At 45.6% G+C, this 21,779-nt stretch overlaps 1 protein-coding gene across 8 annotated transcripts; it reads right to left on the bottom strand.

Annotated features, from left to right (window-relative positions):
* Nucleotides 1-1,756: 1,756 nt before the first annotated feature.
* On the bottom strand, nucleotides 1,757-19,869 carry LOC123030087 (protein bicaudal D homolog 2-like). Of its 8 annotated transcripts, none has more exons than XM_044443693.1 (10): nucleotides 19,622-19,859; nucleotides 17,724-18,060; nucleotides 14,987-15,206; nucleotides 14,687-14,899; nucleotides 13,619-13,771; nucleotides 11,304-11,708; nucleotides 7,462-8,226; nucleotides 4,918-5,069; nucleotides 4,246-4,447; nucleotides 1,757-2,342 (listed from the first exon to the last, which is right to left on the bottom strand). In XM_044443693.1, exons 3-10 carry the CDS (start codon nucleotides 15,182-15,184, stop codon nucleotides 2,316-2,318), a joined length of 2,115 nt encoding a protein of 704 aa, XP_044299628.1. In that variant the 5' UTR covers nucleotides 15,185-15,206; nucleotides 17,724-18,060; nucleotides 19,622-19,859; the 3' UTR covers nucleotides 1,757-2,315. The 8 variants fall into 8 exon arrangements, with proteins under 8 accessions (XP_044299628.1, XP_044299631.1, XP_044299627.1 ...); XM_044443696.1 differs by lacking the exons at nucleotides 17,724-18,060; nucleotides 19,622-19,859 and adding exons at nucleotides 16,370-16,440; nucleotides 17,008-17,023; XM_044443692.1 differs by lacking the exon at nucleotides 17,724-18,060 and having other exon boundaries at nucleotides 19,622-19,869.
* Between the last annotated feature and the right edge of the window lie 1,910 nt (nucleotides 19,870-21,779).

The following is a 21,779-nucleotide window of genomic DNA, read 5'->3' as shown; positions in this document are numbered from 1 at the left end:
TAAGCAAGGATAGATAGTTCATCATATGGCCAACATATCATATACTCCCACTACGTGAAATGACTAATTTCCCCTGCAGGCTAACTTGCACCCCCAGCTTGCATCTCATAGGTAGTTTTGCACTTCCTGCAGTTCTTACTCAGTAACAGCATCTTATTGGGCAATAGGTAACACAGTATAGGCGTGTTCTCTTTCTCCCTGTATTACGTATTCTTCTGCCTGTTGACAATGTACGTGCTGTGAGCTATCTCTCCCCAGCAGCTGGCACTATCCACAGAACTTGCAGCAGCATTTTGTACTCCAGTCATGATCATCTACCCCAGGCCTGAAATACTGCTTAAGTCTTGCAAAATAATAAATAGACCTGGAACGTAATCAACAGATCTCTTCCACATGGCAACTTTAGCATCTAGGTCAGAACAGAAGCTAGCTCTACACCGTATCAGGCCTTCTCTCCTATGAGTGCATTTTCAGGGATGAGGGAACACTCTTCTGTAGGAACTCCTTTCTTCACTGGCACTATACTCTGCACATACACCTTAGCCCTAACTGCCAAGGCAGGATACAATTTCATGAGAACATGTCTTCTCAGCTCCTCCCCATATTTTGCAGAACTACCACAGCTACAGTCCAGCCAAAAGGACCAAGAGTCGTTTCAAACACTGCAGCAAGTTTGCCAGCAAGCATGCTATCAGAAGGCTCCAGCCCATGACCATCTTTAGCCAGCAGGGTTAATGCTGCATCAACTTCAAATTTTTGCCAGAAGGGGGCATCAGCCACCCAGACACAGACCTCTCCAGTCGCAAATCTTCTATCACAGTTTCTTTGAGGGTGGCTTGTTTTTAAACAGAAGGCCAGCCATCCTCCTCCCTCCCACCGGTGCCTGGCATGGGCCGCTTGAAGCACAGAAGGTCCTTTCAGAAAACCTTTGGCATCCAGGCCAGATGGCCACTAGCCTTGGTAAGGGCAAGGATGCAGTCTTTCCCTAGCAGAGAAAAAGCTATGTAGAAACAAGAGGGAGATCCAGTGCTTATCAAGATATTTCCCAGTGATGCAATTTGATTATGCATACATTGTGTCCATAGCACTGGACATGCACAAAAGCAATTTCATATGTTCTGGCAATAAAAACTGCTTGGTTAAACAAGCTTGAGGAAATAGATACCCTTGCAAAGCGGTTGTCCTTTCATATATGTCAGTTTAAAAAAAAACACACACACTTTATTTTGAAACCACCACAGCTAAAATGTTATTTGCTAAACAGAGAAAGTGTAGAGGCCGTAGAAGGACAAGCAGGTAACACAAATAGGCTTAGTTTCCTGACCCAGTAAGTGAATGAAGGTAGAAACTATTAAAATAAGCAGCGTGGCATGGTGGTAAGAGTGCTGGACTAGGAAATCCGGGTCCTAGTCCCCATGTGGCCATGAAGGTCACTGGGTGATTTTCGACCAGTCACTTACTCTCACCCTAACCTACCTCATGGGGTTCTGGTTATAAGGATAAGAATGGAATGGAGGAGAACCAAATATTGGGTCACTCATGAGAGGACTAAAGGTGGGATACAAATGCAATATAATACTTGTCAGTGGTATATAACTCAATAACGTAAAATTTCATAAGTTATAGAACATCCTTGTACTAGCAAGCTCATCCAGCTGGTTGAGGGATTCTGGGAATTGTAGTCAAGACATCTGGAGGAATGGTTGGGGAAGGCAGTGCACTTAACTGTAAATAAGGAAAAAAAAAAGACTGGAGATCCAAGAAAACCAATTATTTATTTGAAGCAAACAACCACGGGCTTACTTAGCCCAGACTTCAAGCGACATTGCTTTGTTACTGTTACCATGATAGTGACTGGACGTACCCATCCCACAAGACATCCCAATACTGCATGGAGCTAGTTTTTCAATTTTCCTTCAACCTGTGCATTCAAGCAGTTAGACATTAACTACGTGCAAAATCTGGGGCGGGGGTGGGTGTATCGGCACAGGAGACAGGCAAAACAGATGGACCCAGGGAGTACAACATGTGAAGAAATTTTGGGGAAGGAACAGAGTATAACACGTGAAGAAATTTTGGGGAAGGAACAGCCTGCCCCTCTTCAGCCAACTGTCACAAAGCAGGCAAGCTCTGATCATTAAGGCCAACATTGGTGTCATTAACATTAGAGCTAGCAAAAAAGGCACAGTATTAGAGGCGCTTAGGGAACAAAGCACCTGATCTAGACATGGTGCTTCAAGATGTCTTAAGGCACAGAGGGGCAGATAGACATCTCTAGCCAGAGGCCTCCTCCTGGAATCGCGTTCTTTAAGTGGCTACAACTTGCAGGTACCAAGTCTTTCCTGTTACGCAAAAAAAAAGAACAAGGGTTCTGTGACCACACAGCACGTTTGAAGCTGCACCAGAAATGCCTGCAAATCCTGCACTGGTTATTGGACGTCTCATCTCTGAAAGAAGGGGGTGGGGTAAAGAAGAGAGAAGGCAGATTAGAAAAAAACATACTGCTCCACTGGTTGTGCTATAGCTCATGTGCTGGTCATTGTGCAGATTCACTTGCACTAGTAAAACATCCTGCTTAAAGTGTACCATATAAACTAGCCAGTATTTTCCCCACAATACAGCCAAGTGGGAGCAGAGTCTTACTTAAGGCAGTTTAGCAAACTCAAAGACATGACATATCCACACTGCAGTCTTCATCATAACACCAATTTCATAAACAAACTCATCACGCAAGTGTGGCATGGTGGTGTGGGTGCTGAACTGGGGACCTGGCAGATCCAGGCTCTAGTCCCCATTCAGCCATGAAACTCACTGGCTGATTTTGGGTCAGTCATTCACGCTCAGCCAAACCCATATCATAGGGTTGTTATAGTAGAGATTAAAAGGAGGTGTTTTTGAATTCCCACAAGAATAAAAAGGCAGGATATAAATGCAAAGTCATAATAATGATTTCAATTATGCAACAGTACAGACAGAAGGTGGCTATTATCCCAAAACAAGAAACTTTTTAGCTTGAATTCCAGAGCCTCTCATCCTGTAAGCACAAAGCCACATATATACTGTCATGGATTCTAATTTCTCCAGAGACAACCACTACTTAGAGAAGTGAGAGCCTGGTAACAATGGAGTGAATACCTTTTGAGGCCTAGACCAGATGCCCTTCAGGCCATCCTCCCCACCACACATTCCTTGGAGCTCTGCCTGTTTCCCCACCTTCAGTACCATCCAATCTCATGCTCATTCTCTCTTCACCCCTCTTCCTTTTAACAGAGGGCAGCATCTCTTCTCTCAGAAGAACCTGCTGCACTGCAAAGTGGAGCTCCACTAGTTGTGCCTGGCACCTTGATTCCCTGCCCCTGCCCCCAGGTGGGCCCTGGGTCACCATGGGGCTGCCTAGAGGCCGTTTGGGAAAATAAAGACATAAAGCATGACTGCAGCTTTGCTTTGCAACCTGGCCAGTCTCTCCTGAACCCACTTCCTCCTCTTTCTAAACACACAGCAGCTACACAGTTTGGCTCAAACAGTGCTCCTGTGCGTCAACTGGAGGTACAACGAGGCTCACAGCTGCTGGATAGCTCACTTTCATGTACAACTGAGACAATGACTTCCTTTCTGGAGGGAACTGCACTTTTAGGCCTAAAGACAATGCAGTGTTTTGAAAATGATTCAGTATTAAGGAAATACAGCTTTACCTTGCCTAGATAATTGTTCCTCCTATAGTGTCTCCACAGTCATGGTTGGTGACTGCACCTCTATGAGTAATAGTTGTCTACTTGCCCAAAGACTCCTATCTCTGCAATCACATGCCCACCCAGCCAACATCTGCATAAGAGTGGCTGATTGCTACAGAAGTAGCAAAGGAACTACTGTTGTACTAGAAGAGTTTGGCTACAGCCATTCCTGCAAGTCAGAAGTTTGCAAAATGTGGCTTGTTTCCCAATGCTGATGCAGGCTCGAACTTAAATGCTAACATCGGTCATGGTTAGAGCCAAAATCAACAGGAGGAATGACCATATAAGCCATGACTACTTTGGTTTCATTCAGTTTTAGATGTATGGTTTATACCTTTTTATTATGTCGTAATGTTTTATATTCTGCCTTGTAAACTGCCCAGAAGGCTTTGACTAATAGGGAATATGGAGAGAAATTAAATATTGAGACAACCAGACCATTTTAGATCTGCACCAGGCCTACAATTTGGATGGTTCCTCCCATGACTTCCCCCCAACACCATGATGTCCTTACCGCACTGCCTTTGGCTGGTCTGAGGGCCCTCCTGCTGCCTCGGGACCCCTCAAGTGGGCTCTCGAGGGACTCCAAGCGCTGCGTAAGTGCCAGCTTCTGCTGGATGGCCATGCGCAACAGGGAGCTCAGGGTCTTCTTCTCATCCTCGGCAGCTGCGAGCTGCTGCTGCATCTCATCTAGCTGGCTCACATACTGATCGCACCTGGAGGTGAAGACAGAAGCAGTGGGTGCCAGGCACCTGAAAAAATGGGCCAACCCACAGATCTCTTGACAAGTTGCAGTCACTGCAGTTCCTTTTGAGTATTTACCCTTCAAGTAAATAAAACGGGGTGCTACTGGGCAATATCTGCTGAAATCATAGGAGCTAAACGTAATACTGAAAAATATGTTCAGTATTATAAAAGGTCAGCTACATCTTCTAACAAGTTTTGCATAATATTCTATGCAAGTTTGTTTCACTTGCATACTAATAAGCAGTATATTTTAGCTTCTGATGTCACAAAATAAGACTTGCTCTGCACACAAGTCTGATAGCACTAAACCAGCAATGCACAGGAACAAGAGTAGACTGAGTGTGCTTCACTCCTGAAGAAGTTTAACTCCTCCTTCCCCACTCCTCCTTCTCTACTGCAAACACAGCTCTGAGGAAGCCAAGCTGGCCCTGCTCCGAACCTGCTAGCAAACATGGCACGCAGAGAACAGAAGGTAGCAGCATCCTCCTTCAGGGCTTTCAGCTCATTACGCAGCCTGGCCATGGTCTCTGACACCAGCATCTTCTCCCCTTCGTACTGGCCTTTGAGATTTGAGAGGGCTGCTTCCGCTGTCTGCAAAGGAAGGTTTTTGAGGCTCAGGTGATGCACAGAAATCCTCTACCCCTTCATATCTGTTTAGCTCTGTCTGTCTGTCTCACTCATTCACAAGGAAGCCTAGGCAGCTTAGACAATCCTTCTAATCTTCCCCATTGCATCATCACACCCTTCTTGAGGTGGGTTAGGCTGAAAATCAGTGACTGGCCCCAAGTAATCCAGTGAGCATCATGGCTAAGCAGGGACTAGAACGGGGTCTCCCAAGTTCTAGTCCAACATTCTAACCACACTGGCTCCAACGTAATATAAAGAGGATAATATAAAGAACACTCGCATACACCAGCTGGAAATACCCTCAGAACTGTTTCAAAAGCAGTCTTGGAGATGGGATACCAGCCAGTCAGTAATGGGATACCCTAAAAAGACCATCTAAGTCAGAAACAGAGGCCACAGCTACATGGAAGCTCTCTTTCTCCCAAGATCAGGTGGGTTCATGTCCCTCTAGAATTGCATTCATTGCAGCCCCAATTCTTGCTTCAGCTATTGGCCTTAATGTAAGGCAGAAGATGGGCCAACAGCCAGGCTCCAGAATAGCATTTTGAAAGCATGACTGCATTCCAGGAACTGGCTATTGAGCACTCCAGTTTGCAGATTTACTTCACCCAAGGCTAAAATAGAGAAAGCCAGGCCATGGCTTTGCTGGGATTAGGATTTTTCTGCCTTCCTCCCTCAGGCTGGAAAGAAAACCAAAGGTCTGGCAAATACCTGTCTCAGGGTCTGTGCCCCAGCGGCTGCATACAAAAATAGTACGAACTTTGGAAAGAAATGCGAAAAGAGGGTGGAGGTAGGGTGAAAGTACATAAGGTGGTGTTGCAACAAATGCAGGGGCACAGCCAAAGGAAACCAGGTTTGAAACCAGGCTGCAGCTGAGGAAATGAGAGGGAGGTCTGCAATCAGGCCAGCTTTCCAGAAGCCACACACAAGGGCATTTGGATGGGCTCTGTGGGTGCACCAGCAGGATGCAGCATAGACTGCTGTGGTGTCTGTGTCTGAAGCTGCCTGCATAACTAATTGTGGGAACTTTTCTCTGTATCACCCATAATTTAGAATGTGGTTGTGGGACAGGGCCTCCTGGGTGGCTGCACCCTGCCCAGAGCTTCCTCCCCAAGGAGATCTGCTTAGGCCCTCTCTCGTTTTCTGGAGGCCAGAAAACAAGTATGCTTTCAATTTGTATCTTCCATCCCCACTCTGTTAGGATGACCCTTTTTTGGGAGTGTTTTGCACTGTGGTGGTAGTTCTTTCATTTTGAAAAATTATTTTCTATTATGCCATTTTGTGGCTAATAAAAGAATCCAATACAGTTGAAGACTAAATGGTAAGGACCTGAGCTCTCATGTGACTCATCATGCCCAGGACTATGGTTCTGCACCAGTATTCACTGTAAGCCCAGACCACAGCATCCAGCATCCACCCAGTACCCTCCAAATGTTCTGAACTACAACTTCAAGAATTCCTGACTGCTGGTTGTACTGGCTAGGCCTACTGGGAGCTGAAATCTGAAGTGTATCAGGTTAGGCAATGGTAACTTATACAATTCAGTTCTTAAGAACTTCAGCTGTAGAATAGGCATTTGGCCTTTACTGTTGCAGGTTTCCCTAAAAGGATTTATGCTGGAATACAGTGGAGAAGCTGACTCAACACACTTTAAAGTGCAAGGCCCTGAAACCTCAAAAGCCGAGTAGCTGGCGAAGAGAAGGATCTTGACCACTTGGGGACAGGCACTAATGTAACTCCTTCTTGAATAACTCTTTTCCCATTCCAATGATATGCATAAGAAAGTAAAATAATAAAGACAGAGGAATTATGTATCTCATGCAAAGTCACAGAATTCTGCTTTGCTTGGTCCACAATTTCCATTACCTAGGCTCAGGTGATTTCTTTTAAAGCACCAGTAACATAGACCAGTTTTGTAGCTTTCCACTACCCATTCAGTTTAACACTAAACAGAAGTCAAACCAGAAGTACAAGAGTTTTCCAAAACGAAAATCTCATGTAATAAAGGTTTGAGATCAGGGTTCTAGCAGAAATTCCCCTGACTACCTATCATGTCATTGTTTCCTGGCTTTTGCGCAATTCCCCACTGCCACTCCAAGGACTGAAGTTCTTGTCCTAAGGCATAGTGACAGGTAATAAGTAAGCAGTAGTAAAATATACCTGCATTTTGCCCCTACCCATTTTTATATTTGGCTCTGCCCATTACTGGAATGCACCCCCTTGGCTTTCCCAAAATTGAATTGGCCCCCAGACTGAAAGAGATTCCTCATCCATGGCCTGAAGGGCACAATGCACAATTTCCCATCCTATCAACCTGGAAATGGTCTGCCCGGCAGCAAGGCCTTCCTCCACCTACCTGCTTGTTGGCCTTGAGCACAGTGCGGAGTGTGGCGATCTGCTCACGTTTGGTGCTCAGTAGGGATTTGAGCTTTAGCACCTCCTCCACCAGGGCCTCCTTGTCATGCTCCAGTTCAGCACTGTGTCCCATGGGGCTCTGCCAATGCACCAGGGTGAGTGCCATCTGAAGGTGCCCCAGCTGCTCACACAAGACTGCTGTCAAATTGGCCACATTGAGGGGCTCCAGGCCACAGGGGGAACCAGGGCTACTGGTCGGAGACTGGTCCCCGCTGCTGCTTGTCTCCATTTCTGTGAGCAGAAGCTTTCTAGAGGATTGCCTTCTGCACATACTTCGGGCTCCACGGCCCTGCCGGTAATAGTCCAACACCACACGCTGAGGGGTTATGTTGTGACAGGCACAGACATGATGGTACAGAGCTGCCATCTCCTCAGAAAAGGCCAAAAGCTCCTCCTGGGCCTGGGCCAGCCGTGACTGACACTCTTGGGTTATCCTCCTTGCAGCTCGCAATTCTGCTTCCATTTGGGCAGCTGCCTCCCTCTCCTGCTGGACTGCAAGCTGAGCCTTTTCTAATTCCTCACGGTATTGCTCCCTCTCACTGAGCAATGGACTAGCCACACCGCTACGGCTAGCTGGCAGGGGCTGGAGTTGGTCAACCTGGTGGCTGTGGCACGTCTGCTGCTGCGCCAGGGTCTCCTTGGTGCTGGTCAGCTGCGTCTTGAGGTCCTGTAGCTCTGAGGCTAGTGAGGCCTTCTCATTTTCCACCTGGGTACCAATACAAACATTGGAAAGGGAGGACCCCAGTGCTTAGTCTTCTAAAGCATTCCCAGAATCCCAGGAGGCTAGGAAAACACTAAGCAGCCTGTAGATGTCCAGAGAAGCTTTTGTCTATAATGTTGCAATGTACATTCTAGGGCTAGTTCCTGGCACTTAAAACAGGAGATGAAACTAAGCTCTGGAATGACATGCAAGAGCCATCTTAAGAGGGAAGAGCTCCAAACTGGCAGTTATAGCCCTGGCTTTGCAGGCCCCACCACAGAGATGGCAACTGTTTGGTTCTATTGTTAAGCTTCATCCTCTTTGGAGAGGCCAATATGGAAAGGACAATTCATCCGGCTTCACAGTGCCTGCCGCAGCCAGGTCTTGAGTTTCCATCTGGGCATTAAAGAGCCGGATGCAAGCACATACTAAAGAGGAGCCAAGCTTCAGGCTTTGATTTTTGGCCAAGGTTGGCCAAACTGTGGCAAGTCAGAGGTGACCTAAAACCAGTTACAGAGGGCACCCTGGGGATGATACGGCAAGCACCATGAACAAGGCATCCTCAGTAAACTCGACATACTGTTAACCTGGAAAAAGTGCTGGTGGCAGTGGTAGTTCTTGGTGGGGGAATAAAAGAAAAGAAGGAAACACTTTCTGCACAGATGAGGCCCGATGCATTTCCTACAGCAGCTTACGTTCTCCCTCCACAGGAGCCAGCTCAGCAGAAGGCCAATCTAATCCACTCCACAAACAAGCAGCCCGATGGGGGTGGGGCAAGTGCAGCAGGGTCAGGCTAGAGCATGACATTGCTGAGCAGGATGTGTGGCTGCTCAGAATAACTTCGCAGGCTTCCTGCTTGTTAGCCTTAGAAGCAGCTGAGATGCTTTCAGCTCAGCACAAGAGGGATGGGGGGTGGGAAGAGAGTCTGAGATCACACAAAGGGCGAAATACCTCTGGCATCCCAGCAGATCACAGCCAGAATAGCTCCTTGATTTCAGTGTGTGGACAAACCCCACCAAGCCACATCTTTAAATTCCTGCTTAGAAGATTCTTCTCTATCTGGTCTTTTCTTAGCTCTCATCATTTTCAGCTCCTTCCCAACAAGAGTAACATGTCTTGTTAAGCCTATATGCATTAGAATTCACCTTCAGACATCACAGGCCTTGCTATTCCAACCCTCGCTCCCCATTTCCATAGATGACTTATTTGTACATTAACATCTACACCCTCCACCCCTGGGACACGAAATATACAGCCAGCATTTCTAGGGGACACTATCTGATTTGGAACAGATTCCTCAAAATTACAGACTGTGAACCAAGATTCGACAGACCTCAGTGGCAGGGGCCCACATCTCTTTTTATTTAAGCAGTATTTTAAATGTTAATATTATTGAATTTTATTTGGCCAGGGCGGCTTGTTTTATAGTGTATATTTGTATTTTATTGTATATATTTTAAAATGTTATTTTAAATTTTTTGTTGTATGCCGCCCCATTCGCCGAAGCCTCGGGGCGGCATAAAAATGTTTTAATAAAATAAATAAAAAATAAATAAATCTCTGGCATAGAACAAGTACAAAGAACTCCCATCCCCATATCCTTGAAGGATGAGAAAGAGAAGGTTCTGTGGGGAACAAGCGACCCACTTCCCAAGTCCTCTCCCAGGGTGAGGGAAGAGAATGAATGCACACGTATTTTTATAGACCTTGGGCTGGATCCAAGATCTGCCTTCCATGAGGGGAAGGTCTCAGCCCACAGAAAGTTCCCCTGCCTGATTGAGACCTCTCATCCTCACCCCCTTCAGTAGCATCTTCCGACTCCCTCATGTGGTATTTTCAGGGGGGATGGCAAAGGGAAGGAGTGGGTCGGGAAGTTTGCTACTATCAGCACAGTTGCTCACACTTGAATTTGGATTCAGGCCATAGCCAAGTACTAGGTAAGACAGAAATCATGCAATAAACAAATTGGTCCCTGCCCAAGTTACCTGCATGTAGCCATCAGCAGGGATGAATGGGCACTGTGAAACTATTTCATCTATCTTTTGCAGATTATCATGCAGCTTTTGTTCATCTGCTTATTGCCAGAATCTGATTTTGTGCAAATCTGCTCATAAGCACATTTGTAAATCCCCCTTCCAAATAGGCAAAGCCTTGAAAAATGGGTATTTTCACACTTAAGCCTGTGGAGGAAATGCAGAGGTTTGGCTGGAGCTTTGTATTTTCCTAGGATGAAATCTGCAGAAAATTAGGAACATTAAAAATGTTCAGCAAATCTTGGAATCCATGCAACTCAGGAAAAGCTGACCCACTGTGGAATCTACAGGCTGGATTCTTACAAACTGAAAGTTATTTGAGTTCACTGCAGATTCCCCCAACCGCCCCGAGGCTTCAGCGAATAGGGCGGCATAGAAATTTTTAAACAAACAAATAAATAAATAAATAAATACTTCCCTCACCATGAAACTCCAGGCATGAAGGGGAGGAATTGCATAGGATCTCGCCTCACCACATGGTGCTTTGTAAAAGGAGCAGCAGCATTTCTACCTCAAGTCCAACCCGACGGGAGAAAGCAACTACCCAGCAGCGATGATATAAACACAGCAGCTGGTTGCTAAAATAATGCAAGATGTGTGGACTCCATCTGGTTTGAAGCCTTCTTTGTGTAAGTCCCTGCTCATTCAAGCTAAACATGTCAGAAAGAACCCTTCATTAGAGCTTTCTCTCCAGTATAGTAGCTTTGGGTTTCTACCACAGAGCAGTCAAAGATTCACTTCCTTCATCTGAAGCAGCTGAGGCAGGCAACAGATGCATCACATGGGACTACTGGTCTTAAAGTGATCTGAACCCCTCTGGGGCAAAGGCATTTGGGGTAGTGGTATGTACAAGGTCTCTGAAACAAGCTCTCTGACTGGGAAGCCTAGCTTAGTGAATAATAACAAAAAAAATAATCCAATTACTTGGCATTAGACCAAAGCGCAGAACAGTTTGTTCCTGTCTAACCAGAATGCAGTTAGCCTTGCTACTGACATGGCTTTGAAACATAACCTCTCCCTGCTGAACTGGGAGTCTCCATCCATCCTCACCTGTAGCAGCTGCTGCTGCAGTTTGTGAAACTCTGCCAAGCTGAGCTCACTGAAGAGGTCTGCCACAAGGCCTGGGGCAGGCCGGACACCATGGGGTGTGGAAGCCACGCTGCCGCCATTGGCAAAGCCGCTATCCTGCTCCTCGCATTCAGCATGGCTGTGGCTGAGTCCCTCCAGGTTGGCCTGCAAGCTGCTGAGTGAGTCACGGCGCCCTCCAGTGTAGAGAGCCAGCTCCCGCCGTAGCTCCTGCTTCTGCTCACGCTCTGCCTGCAGAGCCTCCAGTGCCTCGTGGAGCTGGTGCTCTGCCAGTTCGCGGAGACGGCCCAGTTCCAGCAGTTGGGTCCCAGCCAGCGCCAATTCTTCCTCCTGGCAGCTCAGTGCACGCTTGACACTCTCAAACTCCACCTGGAGACAAGACAGAGGTTCACTGCAGGGAGGTGAACCCTTCCTCACAGGTCCTGCCTCCCCACAGGAGTTAAACTGAAGCTGTAGGGCTTGCATCTTTTGCAGGTTCAAAAGGCCACTTCTAAACCATGAACGTTTTTGGGCCACCTTCCACTTTCCTATGTTTGAAAATGGTATCAGTTCCCCTGCTCTTTTTCCCTTCTTACCAATAACTGGCTAGAACCCAGTGTGGTGCAGTGATTAGGGGGTTGGACTGAGACTCAGGAGACCTGGGTTCTAGTTCCTATTCAGCCATGAAGATCACCAGCTGACTTTGGGCCAGTCCTTGACCCCCAGACTAACCTCTCTCATGGGGCAGTTGCAAGGATAAAATGGAGAAAAGCAAAAGGATTACATAAACCATATTGGGGAAAGAAGGCAGCGTATCAGTTTAACAAGTAAACAGATAAACAATTCCTGCCATTCTTAAAAAATTACTGATAGTCTTATACCACATCCCCTTATTGGAAAGATGTCAAACAGACATCTGTGGTAGCATCAGCTGTATGAGGTTTCATTTCCTCAAGTGATCCACAGTCAGATGAACTCTTAGTAACAAGATAAAAGATTGTGGAATAAAAATATCTTAACAGCTGAGACCCTATCTGGATTTGAGGATGGGGGAAGTGCAACTTGTACTTAAGATGTAATAAAATATCACTATCATATCCATTTTATTTGGGCTTGTTTTTGCCTTGTGAGCAGTTATTCTTTCCTATAGTCAAGTAAAACCATATGTGCATCTTATTTAGTAATAGCAGCTTCTGATGTACTTGAACTTAGCAGCCAAATGGGGCCACTGGCAGACCAAGGGAGGGAATTCTACATACTTGGAAAGCTCTTCAAGTATGCCGAAAGATTAGCTTACATTACCAAAAAACAAGCAAGAAGGCAACAAGAAGGGTGGGTGCTTGCTGTTCTTCTCCAGCCACAGAACTCTTTAACATTCCCTCAGGGCAGGGGGAAAGAGAAGGAAGGAGTGGCTGGGAGTGGGGGAGGCCACACACATTTCCCACCACTCTAGAAACTGGGGGATGGGATTCTTTTGTTCGGATTAAAGTGTTTATAAGGCCTCCCCTCCTTAGCTGCTACAGACACTATTTTTATTTTTAAAATGTGGAGCCAGTGAGGCAGTGGGAGCAGTGGAGACTTCCCAGTTACCCATTTAGGCTCTAGCAGCGGAAAGTATCTCCAAACAGAGGGTGGAAATACAAGTGCAACCATTTAATAATAATATGCAGCACAGCAAAGAGGTGGCCAAATCACCCCCTGCTCAGGTACAGGGTTAGACCAACAGGTTCTTGGACACCTAGACTAGAGCTCACAAGTCTGTGCTCTAAGGGCTATTGAACCATAGTGTTATTCCTCTGAGGTTCAGACGTGAGCGAGCATGAAATGGTTAATCTAAGACCTGGAGCTCAACAGACTCATGCTGCTGCAAAAGGAAAAGGCCATCCTTGTTCATCTCCCAATTCCTCCATGCTTCTTTGTGGGCCCCTTCCACAGTTTACATAAAAACAATAAAATCATTCCTGTGCACAGACATTTGTTTTGAGCATTCTCTTTCTACCCACAGAGACGAGACTAAAGATGAAATTATGGCATTGGCACGCAGAACCCAGCAAATAGCTGCAGAACAGCCTCCCCAGGCAAGGTGCTACCAACTGCTTTGGATTTCAACTTGCATCAGTGGCAGCCATCATGGCCTGTAGCCAGCAATGCTGGGACCTGCAGGCCAGAGTTCTGGAGAACCCCAGGCTGAGGAACGTCAGTTTGGAGCAATGTGACTCCCTGCACATTCCACATCAGGTCCACCAGAGCGGCGCCAAACCCCCAAGATGAGTACATGGAAGATCACACAAGAACAATACCTGACTGCCCCTAAGCATGGAGACCTGCTTCTGCAGGGAGATGTTCTCCTCTTCAAGTTCAGCACAGTCCTGCAGCTGGCGCAACTCTCGCGTCCTGGCCTGTTTCATCTCCTCACGCAGCCGGACCTTTTCGGACTCCAAGGTCTGGCATTCCTGAAAAAGAGGCAGAAAAGAAATGGGAACACAAGCCACCAGCTGCACTGCATTTCAGCGAGAACGAGCTGGACAAGAATGTGCTTGCCATACACTGTGTAATACAGGGACAGAATTCTGTTATCTTGTCCACACTGTTTTAACAGTGTGATTCAAAAACCTTGTCTATTTTACATTAAATTTGAGGATGCAGTGCCTCAACATGCAGTTGAGCACACAGGTGCCACAGCTGCAGGCTTCATGAAGATAGTGTCAACTTGATTATAAAGCCTGGTTACTCGTGGGGGGGGGGGGGGGGCTCGCCTTATTCAACAACATGAACAAATATCACACATACTTCTGGACAGGACTGTGAAAATACAGGTTAGTCATCCCTGCCCTGGAGAAGGGGTACAGAGTAGGCACCAGAGAGAACCAGCTGCAAGAAGCAATCACCAGAATCTTCACGTACTGCTACCTGCTCAAGGGAGAGCTCCCTACCTTGGCATACAGCTAAGAGACAGTCCACCCCTCAAAAGACAGATCTCTTTTAGAGTACCTCTGAGCTTACCCACCCCACAGTCAGTATAACCATTCTTGCTCTGTTTATCCTTCTGGATTACCCAATGAAGGCCCATGCATTTTGGCTGGCTGATTACCAAAGCTAATTTTATAGTGGTCTCCCAGCTAGGGAAGTTAGGGAAATCTACAATAGACTTAAATGAGTTCGGATTTCTAATAATCACCCTGCAAACCATTTATTTTATTGTCGACATCTGTTTAATATGTAAACCACATGTAGTTGCTGCAGCTTGTAGAGAACTCGATACACCATAGCACTTTTACACCTTGTATGTTGGAGTCTTCCCTATAGAACCAATCTGGCAGGGTTATGGAATGGCCTAGGGCCCCAACTTTGTCACTGGAACATGTTACCTTCCTCAAGTCCTGCAGGGCCCCTCCCAGGCGCTCATTTTCCACCATTGTGTTGTCCAGCTGTGCTCTCAGGTGCTTCACATCACCCTGCAGCTCCTCTATGGTCTGAGTTAGGTAGGCCTCTTTGGAAGCTGTTTCTCTGAGCAGACATTCTTCTCGGCTCTCTCCATCAGCTGCTGCCCGTTTGTGACTACTGTGGGAGTCTGCCAAAGCCTGGGCATGACAGAAGACACAGGAGATTATGGCAAAGCTGAGCATGCACTAAAGGAATCTGTGTCCAAGGCAAGATCCTCCACTCACCTCCTTCATGTGGACCAGCTCTAGGCGCAGCACCTCTAACTGGCCCTCCAGTTCTCCACAGCGCTGCTTGAGCTCACCATTCTTCTCCAGTACAGCCAATCCATATTGGGCTGCTTGGACCTTCTCTTGGGTTGCCTCCTGCAACTCAGCCACCAGCCTTTCCACCTCTGCTTGCAGCTTCACTGGATCCTGGGCCATGGAGACTGCTGGTATTCTGCCCCTGGTCAATGACAGAGGAAGATCAATAGACAGGGAACTGTGGGTGAAAGCAAGGGGAAAGCCCCTCTGACAAAAGGAGGAATTTCCATGACCAGAGCTGGCAGTCAGTCCTCTGAAATCCCATGAGCAGGATCCCTATGCAGCTTACTCCAAACCCACATGTTCTACTAGTGCTTCAGATGCATTGACCTTTGGTGCATCCTCCAGTCACCACTCAAGATGCAGCAGCAACCATTATTAGTCATTCATTTTATTTCTGTACCACCCCATACTGAAACTACAACCATGTTCTCTAGGCAAGCCTGATCAAACTATCTGATACAGAAAGGCAAAATTTTGTTTGTGGGCTCACAGCATGAATAGGCCATGTGTTGACCTCCTCATGTTTTGGACTCTGGCCCCCTACAGCCCCAGCCAGCTTGGCAAATGCTCAACATTATGGGAGTTGTAATATGCTGTAGAAGTTACAGCAATGAAACAGTGGGCTTTTCCCTGCCACTCTGGTCAACGCCACCATGACATACATCAAGCCTTTCTCTAACTTTAGGAGTGAACAAAGAATTACCGCTTTGAGAGACTTCTCGCAGGAAAGTGTAGGCATGAAATACTTACAAAGTGGAAATATTTATCCATTGCCTCAGCAGGCAACCCCACTTAGAAGGCCATTATTAGAAAGAATTTATAATCAAAAATAACAACTAGACCCTATTCTCCCAAACATTTGAACACAAAAAAATCACAGCCTTTAATGTATTATTGTCCAGTATGCTTGTAGCCCACACTTTCTTCCAGGACTACGGTGTAACAAAGGATGGCTAAAAGCAAGTCAAATCAACAGATAGAATCACACAAAGAGGCAACTTTAGACTACTTTTAAATTACATGTAGTAACAGTTCCTTTACTCATATGGGCCACAAAATATGTGGCTAAATACAATTATCTTTCAGTGTTTTTGGACAAGACTCAGGTCTTGATAGACTCCTCAAAAGGAACTCAGAGCTGTGCAGCAGCCACTGAGAAAACATCCAAGCACACCTCTGCTTGTTAGTACATGGCAGAAACTGTTACTTAAAGACTTCACCTACTTCCCTGTTTACTGTTGCAGTCAGTAATGTTGGGACTGAGGTTGCTTGAGGGCTTCATGGATTAAGAAACACTAGTACCTTCTCTTGGACCAGTAGCTTATTAGTGCCGAGAGCCAAACTGCAGCAAAACCAAGGCATCTTTCTGGCAACTTAAAGAGAAATACATTATGACCTAAGTTTTGGAAGACATTGTGCATCAAATGCTTGAAGGGGTAGCCTCAAGCTGGCAGACTAGGGTTAATCCTTCAAGCATCTGATGAAATAGATATTCTTGAGGGTGGCAAGATTGTAAATAGTGAGGTCACAGGAAACAGAAATAAAGTAGCAATTACCAAGCTTTATACATAATATGATGCCAATTCTGTCCCCTATCTGCTCTGGTAACATTACAACACCCAGTGTTGCCATCCACAGCATTAGTGGGCCACATAACTGATCACTTGCCAGCATGATTTTATATATCAATGCCTTACTGTAATCTAAACAGTGCAGCCTCTGTGCAAACGCGTAAGTGTATACAAGTCTGACAACAGACAGAACATGTCAATACTGAAGAATATTCATCCTGTCAGAAATTTCTAGTCAGTGCCCTTAAGATGGCCATTCTTGAACAAACAGCACGGACCAGGACTCAGGGGATCTAGGTTTCAGACTCTACTCAGCATGGAGCTAACTGGGTGACTTTGGGCCAGTCACAGACTCTCAGCCCAACCTACCTCACAAGCTTGTTGTTGTGAGGATAGGAAAAGAATTCTGAAGGTTGCCTTGAGTTCCTTGAAAGAAAAAAGGTGGAATATAAATATATACAGACAGACATCAACATGGAGTTACTAAAAGTACAATCAAAAGATTAATCTCTATTTCTTGTAGTTTTTTTTAAATGTTTTTTCAAATTACATGTGTCAGTCTACTCATCACTCAACCTCTTGTTGATGCTAAAGTCAGGATCACTGTCTGTACACATTACAGTTCCTGTAGACCTCATTGTTTTGAGTCCCTGATACACACAAGCACACACATACAAAGGGACGAAATCTGTTAATCTGTAAACTCAAGACTGGGGCTTCTTTTATGGAATCAATCTGTCTTATAGCTGCCTTCGACCTTTCCTAGATATATCTCCTCAGTTAAAATGTTTAAAATCTGGGAAGTAACAATAAATAGCCTGAGAAGCACAATCCGTCAGGCAACACCTGGATGAAAAGCTGGTTCTTTAACTGATAACTCAACCTTGCTACAGTTGGCTCCTCCTGCATACAAGGGGGAGGCATTTCACAAAGTTGATAATGCCATAAAAAGTCATGTTTCTGTGTTGCCACCAGATTGCAGGCTGCAAGGTTTCAGTACAACTAGCAAGGCCTCCTCTGATCACCTAAGTGCTTGAAAAGGACTATTATCAGGGAAGGTGATCCACCAGGCAACTTGGTCCCACCTTGTTCAGAACTTTCTATCCCAGAAGCAATGGTTTGAACAAGACTTGGCAGCTAATTATGGTGTCATTTGTAACCACAGATGTGAAAGCCCAGCTTTCCCCTACCCCCTACAACAGTTAGAAGCAAATGTAGCAGCAAAGTGGAGCTTCTCCAATGTCAACTTGCTAGGATTGCAGGTATTTTCAAAGAAGAATAAAAACAATCACTGGGCAAAGCCCATGGTGTGGTGCAGTATCAGACAAGAAGCAGGGAGAGCCAGGTTCAAATCCCTCCTCAACCATGAGGTTAGCTAGATGATGCTGGGCCAGGCATATACTACCAAACCTCCTCACAGAGCTGTTGAAAAAAGAGAGAACTACATATATCATATTGTAACCCTAAGCTTGTTGACAGAACAGCATAATAAATTCATTCATTAGTTACATTGCTCTGGATGGTTTATAAAAATTAAAACCCTAAAATATGGCATGGTAAAATATAAAACTTTAAATCTACAAAATTTTAAAAACTGTCTGAAATAGCTGGAAACAATAGAATACAAAGACCCCCAAAACACAACTAAATGTCATTGCATAACTGTTCTTCAACTAACTTTTTTAATTTGCAGAAGTGTCTTTACCATTTTCATAAAGTGTCAATGTTTCATGACACAACCATTCTCAGTTTTTTGACCAGACAAATGCATAAACTTAAACTGTTCTAAGCTAGAAGCTTTACCCTCAATGTCCATGCTTTTTTATTTTATAACCTTGCTATGCAATCCTTTAACAGAGTTTCAAAGTAGCTCACAAAGAAATTACATCAAATGGGCTAGTAAATAGCCACTCACTTAGAAAATAAGTATTGCTTACTTAATATCTGGCTCTTTCTTCACACTACCAATAGGTCCCAAATTACTAATAAATAGACTGAAGACAAGCAGGTCAGCATCCTGCATAGCCTTACATGATTGGCTTAACAGTACTTCAAGCCCGTCATGATTGGTTTCAGCCTTACATGATAGGTTTAACAGTACTTCAAGCCCATCATTCTGTATATATGGTATTGTGGCGGTGGCAGTCCCCCACCCCAGGCTAATTATTGGCATTTCCAAATTATATACAAGTGGCCCAGCACACACAGAGAAGCATACTTGGTGTGACAATACAGGTGAAATATTGCCAAGAGTGAGAAGTTCAAGTGGCCCATTTGAGAAAAGGATGTGAAGTAGTGCCACTGAAAAAGTTGGGGAGGTGACCTAATCCTCTGTTCACAATCCAGGAAGAACATTTAAACTGCAGTCCCATGAGTGATGAGACAGAGAAGAGTCCTACAACTCCCAGGACCTTTCTGCCTTAACATGCATAGGAGTATGACCTTACTAATTTTACATGTTCTGCCTAGCTACGCTCTCCAGAAGCCCCAAATTTCAGCTCAGGGTTAAGCCACTCAAATCTGGATGAACAACAGGGAGTAGAGGTCTATCTAGGTCTACAACTAGGTTGGGTGTGGGGGTCTGAGGCAGCTTCAGCGCTCCTTCTGCTGGCCAAGGGCCGGCGGAGCTGCTCTGGTAGTTGCAGGATTCTGGCCTCAGCCCACGGCAGCTGCCAGGGCTCTCATGAGTCCCACCTGGAGAGCCCTGGGGAAGAGCTATATAAGAACCAGCTCTTCCCCGCAGATGCTGCTGCAGCAAGGAAGGTATCCTGTTGTTGGGGAAGCGCTTCCTGGTCTGGTAGACCTGGAACTCTGCTCTAGCGTCCTGCCTGAGCCCCTAACTTTTGGATTTAATTTAGGTCGATTAGAAAATAGGTACTGGAGCTTTCGCTCTTGCAGGTGGAGCTCAAATTCGACAACGGCAGCGATTTCCACTCTGTAATCTTTACACCCAAACCCGACCGCGCCAAAATCTTAGCCTCACCTTGTCTTTCAAAAAGGGGCGTGGTAAGCCTACTCCAATAATTGCAGCCCATAGAGCGGGAACTGAATATCCTAGAAACTTATTCTGTCAGAACAGAAAGTGTTTTCCACTCGGGCGGTGTCTGAGCGGTTTTTTCCCCACCCATAAAGTTCACAGAGGCAGACCTTTCTTCGCGCCGCTGGCGTCAAGCAGGAAGCTCCAGGGACTGACCGTGCCAGGCACCGCCACCAACCTATGATTCATCCTTCTCATTCTCCCTCCCCCCCACCCTCGCTTTTATGAGCGCCGCTCTTTCCCCCTCCCCGGACGTTTGAACTTCCTCGCGCGCCTAAAAAAAGATGCCGTCATATCTATTATGGCTGAGAAAAAGAAAAGGAAATATTTGATTGGCCTTTTCAGGTACCCGATCTTACGCACTACAATTCTAGTTGGCCAGCTTTTGCACAGAACGTTCATTCCCTTCTCTGATAGGCTAAAGAAGTTCGCAGGACACGCCTTCGCAGTCGTCTTCTCAAACCACGCCCCTCCGTCTTCTGTTTGGCGGGATTCTTGCAGGCCGCGCCTCCCAGCTAACGGAATGCTCTTGCCCCGCCTATCAACGCCTACTCCTACCCTCTGGCTTCTTCCTCTTTAACGGTCGACAGAGAGGGTAGGGATATAGATTGACTGACATACATCTCGGCCAATAACCATGCAATGTTAATTATTAATTTCCGAAATTTGTCTTAGAACTCAACCTGCTGCCTGCCCTCCAAAATCTGTGAAAGGTGAGGCAGGCGGGATTTGAGAAAATGTGATAGTGACGTTAAGATAAACATAATCTTTCCCCAGATAAAGCAGTGGTTCTATTAATGTGAATGGGGATCCTCTTGATATTTTGCACACACTCAGTGGCCGATGGCAAGATCAAAGGAAAAAGTCAACAAAATATCCCTCCCTTGAGACATATATGTGGAGCGAGTTACTTTAGGACTGCTGTGATGGTTAATAGTAATATCTATATTGTTAGTCTTAAGTTCCTTTGGGTGCAAGTCTGTGCTAGCTGAGACAGGGAAAAAGACTCACCATTCAGTGTGCCCCACCTGGCTAGGTCTTGCTGGAAGTTATGAGCCTTATTTCCTGTTTGAACTTATATAGAATTGTTCCTTTAATGTGCATTTTCCACATGGGCTACTTTGTTATAGCAAACAGCTTTGTGAATTAACAAATGTATAGCACCCTAGGCTTCTGTGGACTGTTAGCTGAGATTACCTGAAGCGGCATAATACTCAACTGCAAATGAAACAGGCCTGTGACTGCCTCTGCTACAGTAAGTTTGTTCATCTTTAAGAAGATGCTAGACTAATTTGCAAGCATTGTGCATTCTGATTTGTCAAGTTCCTTTCCTGTGAAGCTTACAATCTAACTATTAGCAGGGGAGAGGGAACCCAAAGAGGGAAAAGGACATGATTCAACTGAATCTTTACGTTCTGTGCACTTAAGCTTAGTTTCCAAAAGGGTTGAGAACAAAAGCTAGAGTTGGGTTGCTTACTGAGTTGTAGAAAAAAGTCCTACAACTCCTAGTATCCCTCTAGGCAGCTATACTGAGTGGGGAGAGGTAGGCTTTTTTCCTGTTTAAACAAGAATAGGATTATGCCCTAACAATTCCACCCCGCACACAGACGACCAGTATATAAACTCTACATGTGTGGTATCTGGCAGATCAATAAAAAAGAAAGTTACAGTAGGCAGGGATCTTGAAAGTCCATCTGTTTTATTATGGGAACAGGTTGCCCACATCTAGATGACTAGCAACATTTTTTAAAGGACTTCAGGGCTACCTTCTCAAGCTGCCATAGTTATTGTAATTTTGAACTGCCAGGGAACCTCACTGAGACAAAAATTTACACAGAATTGATGGCTAGGAAAAGAGGAAATTTGCACACTTGTGGGAGAACCATAGTTAGTGCTACAAAAAGGAGTTGTGAAAAGGCTGTGCATGTGGGGGGGGGATTATCTTCCCTTTCTAGTGTTGGAGGGCATTGGAATCTCCAACTCTGGGAAGTGTTGAGAAGCTGAAAGACAGAATTATACTGCTAATTGATAATACTCTCCCCGCCGCTCCTTTTGGTGAACCTAGTTTTGCTGCTTTTTTTCTCTTACCACTGTTTGTCAATTG

This window comes from Varanus komodoensis, unplaced genomic scaffold (genome assembly GCF_004798865.1).
Source record: "Varanus komodoensis strain SLA01 unplaced genomic scaffold, ASM479886v1 scaffold42, whole genome shotgun sequence".
Classification (NCBI taxonomy): Eukaryota; Metazoa; Chordata; class Lepidosauria; order Squamata; family Varanidae; genus Varanus; species Varanus komodoensis.
The sequence above is the reverse complement of the archived record's forward strand: the minus strand, read 5'-3'. Positions and strand labels throughout refer to the sequence as shown.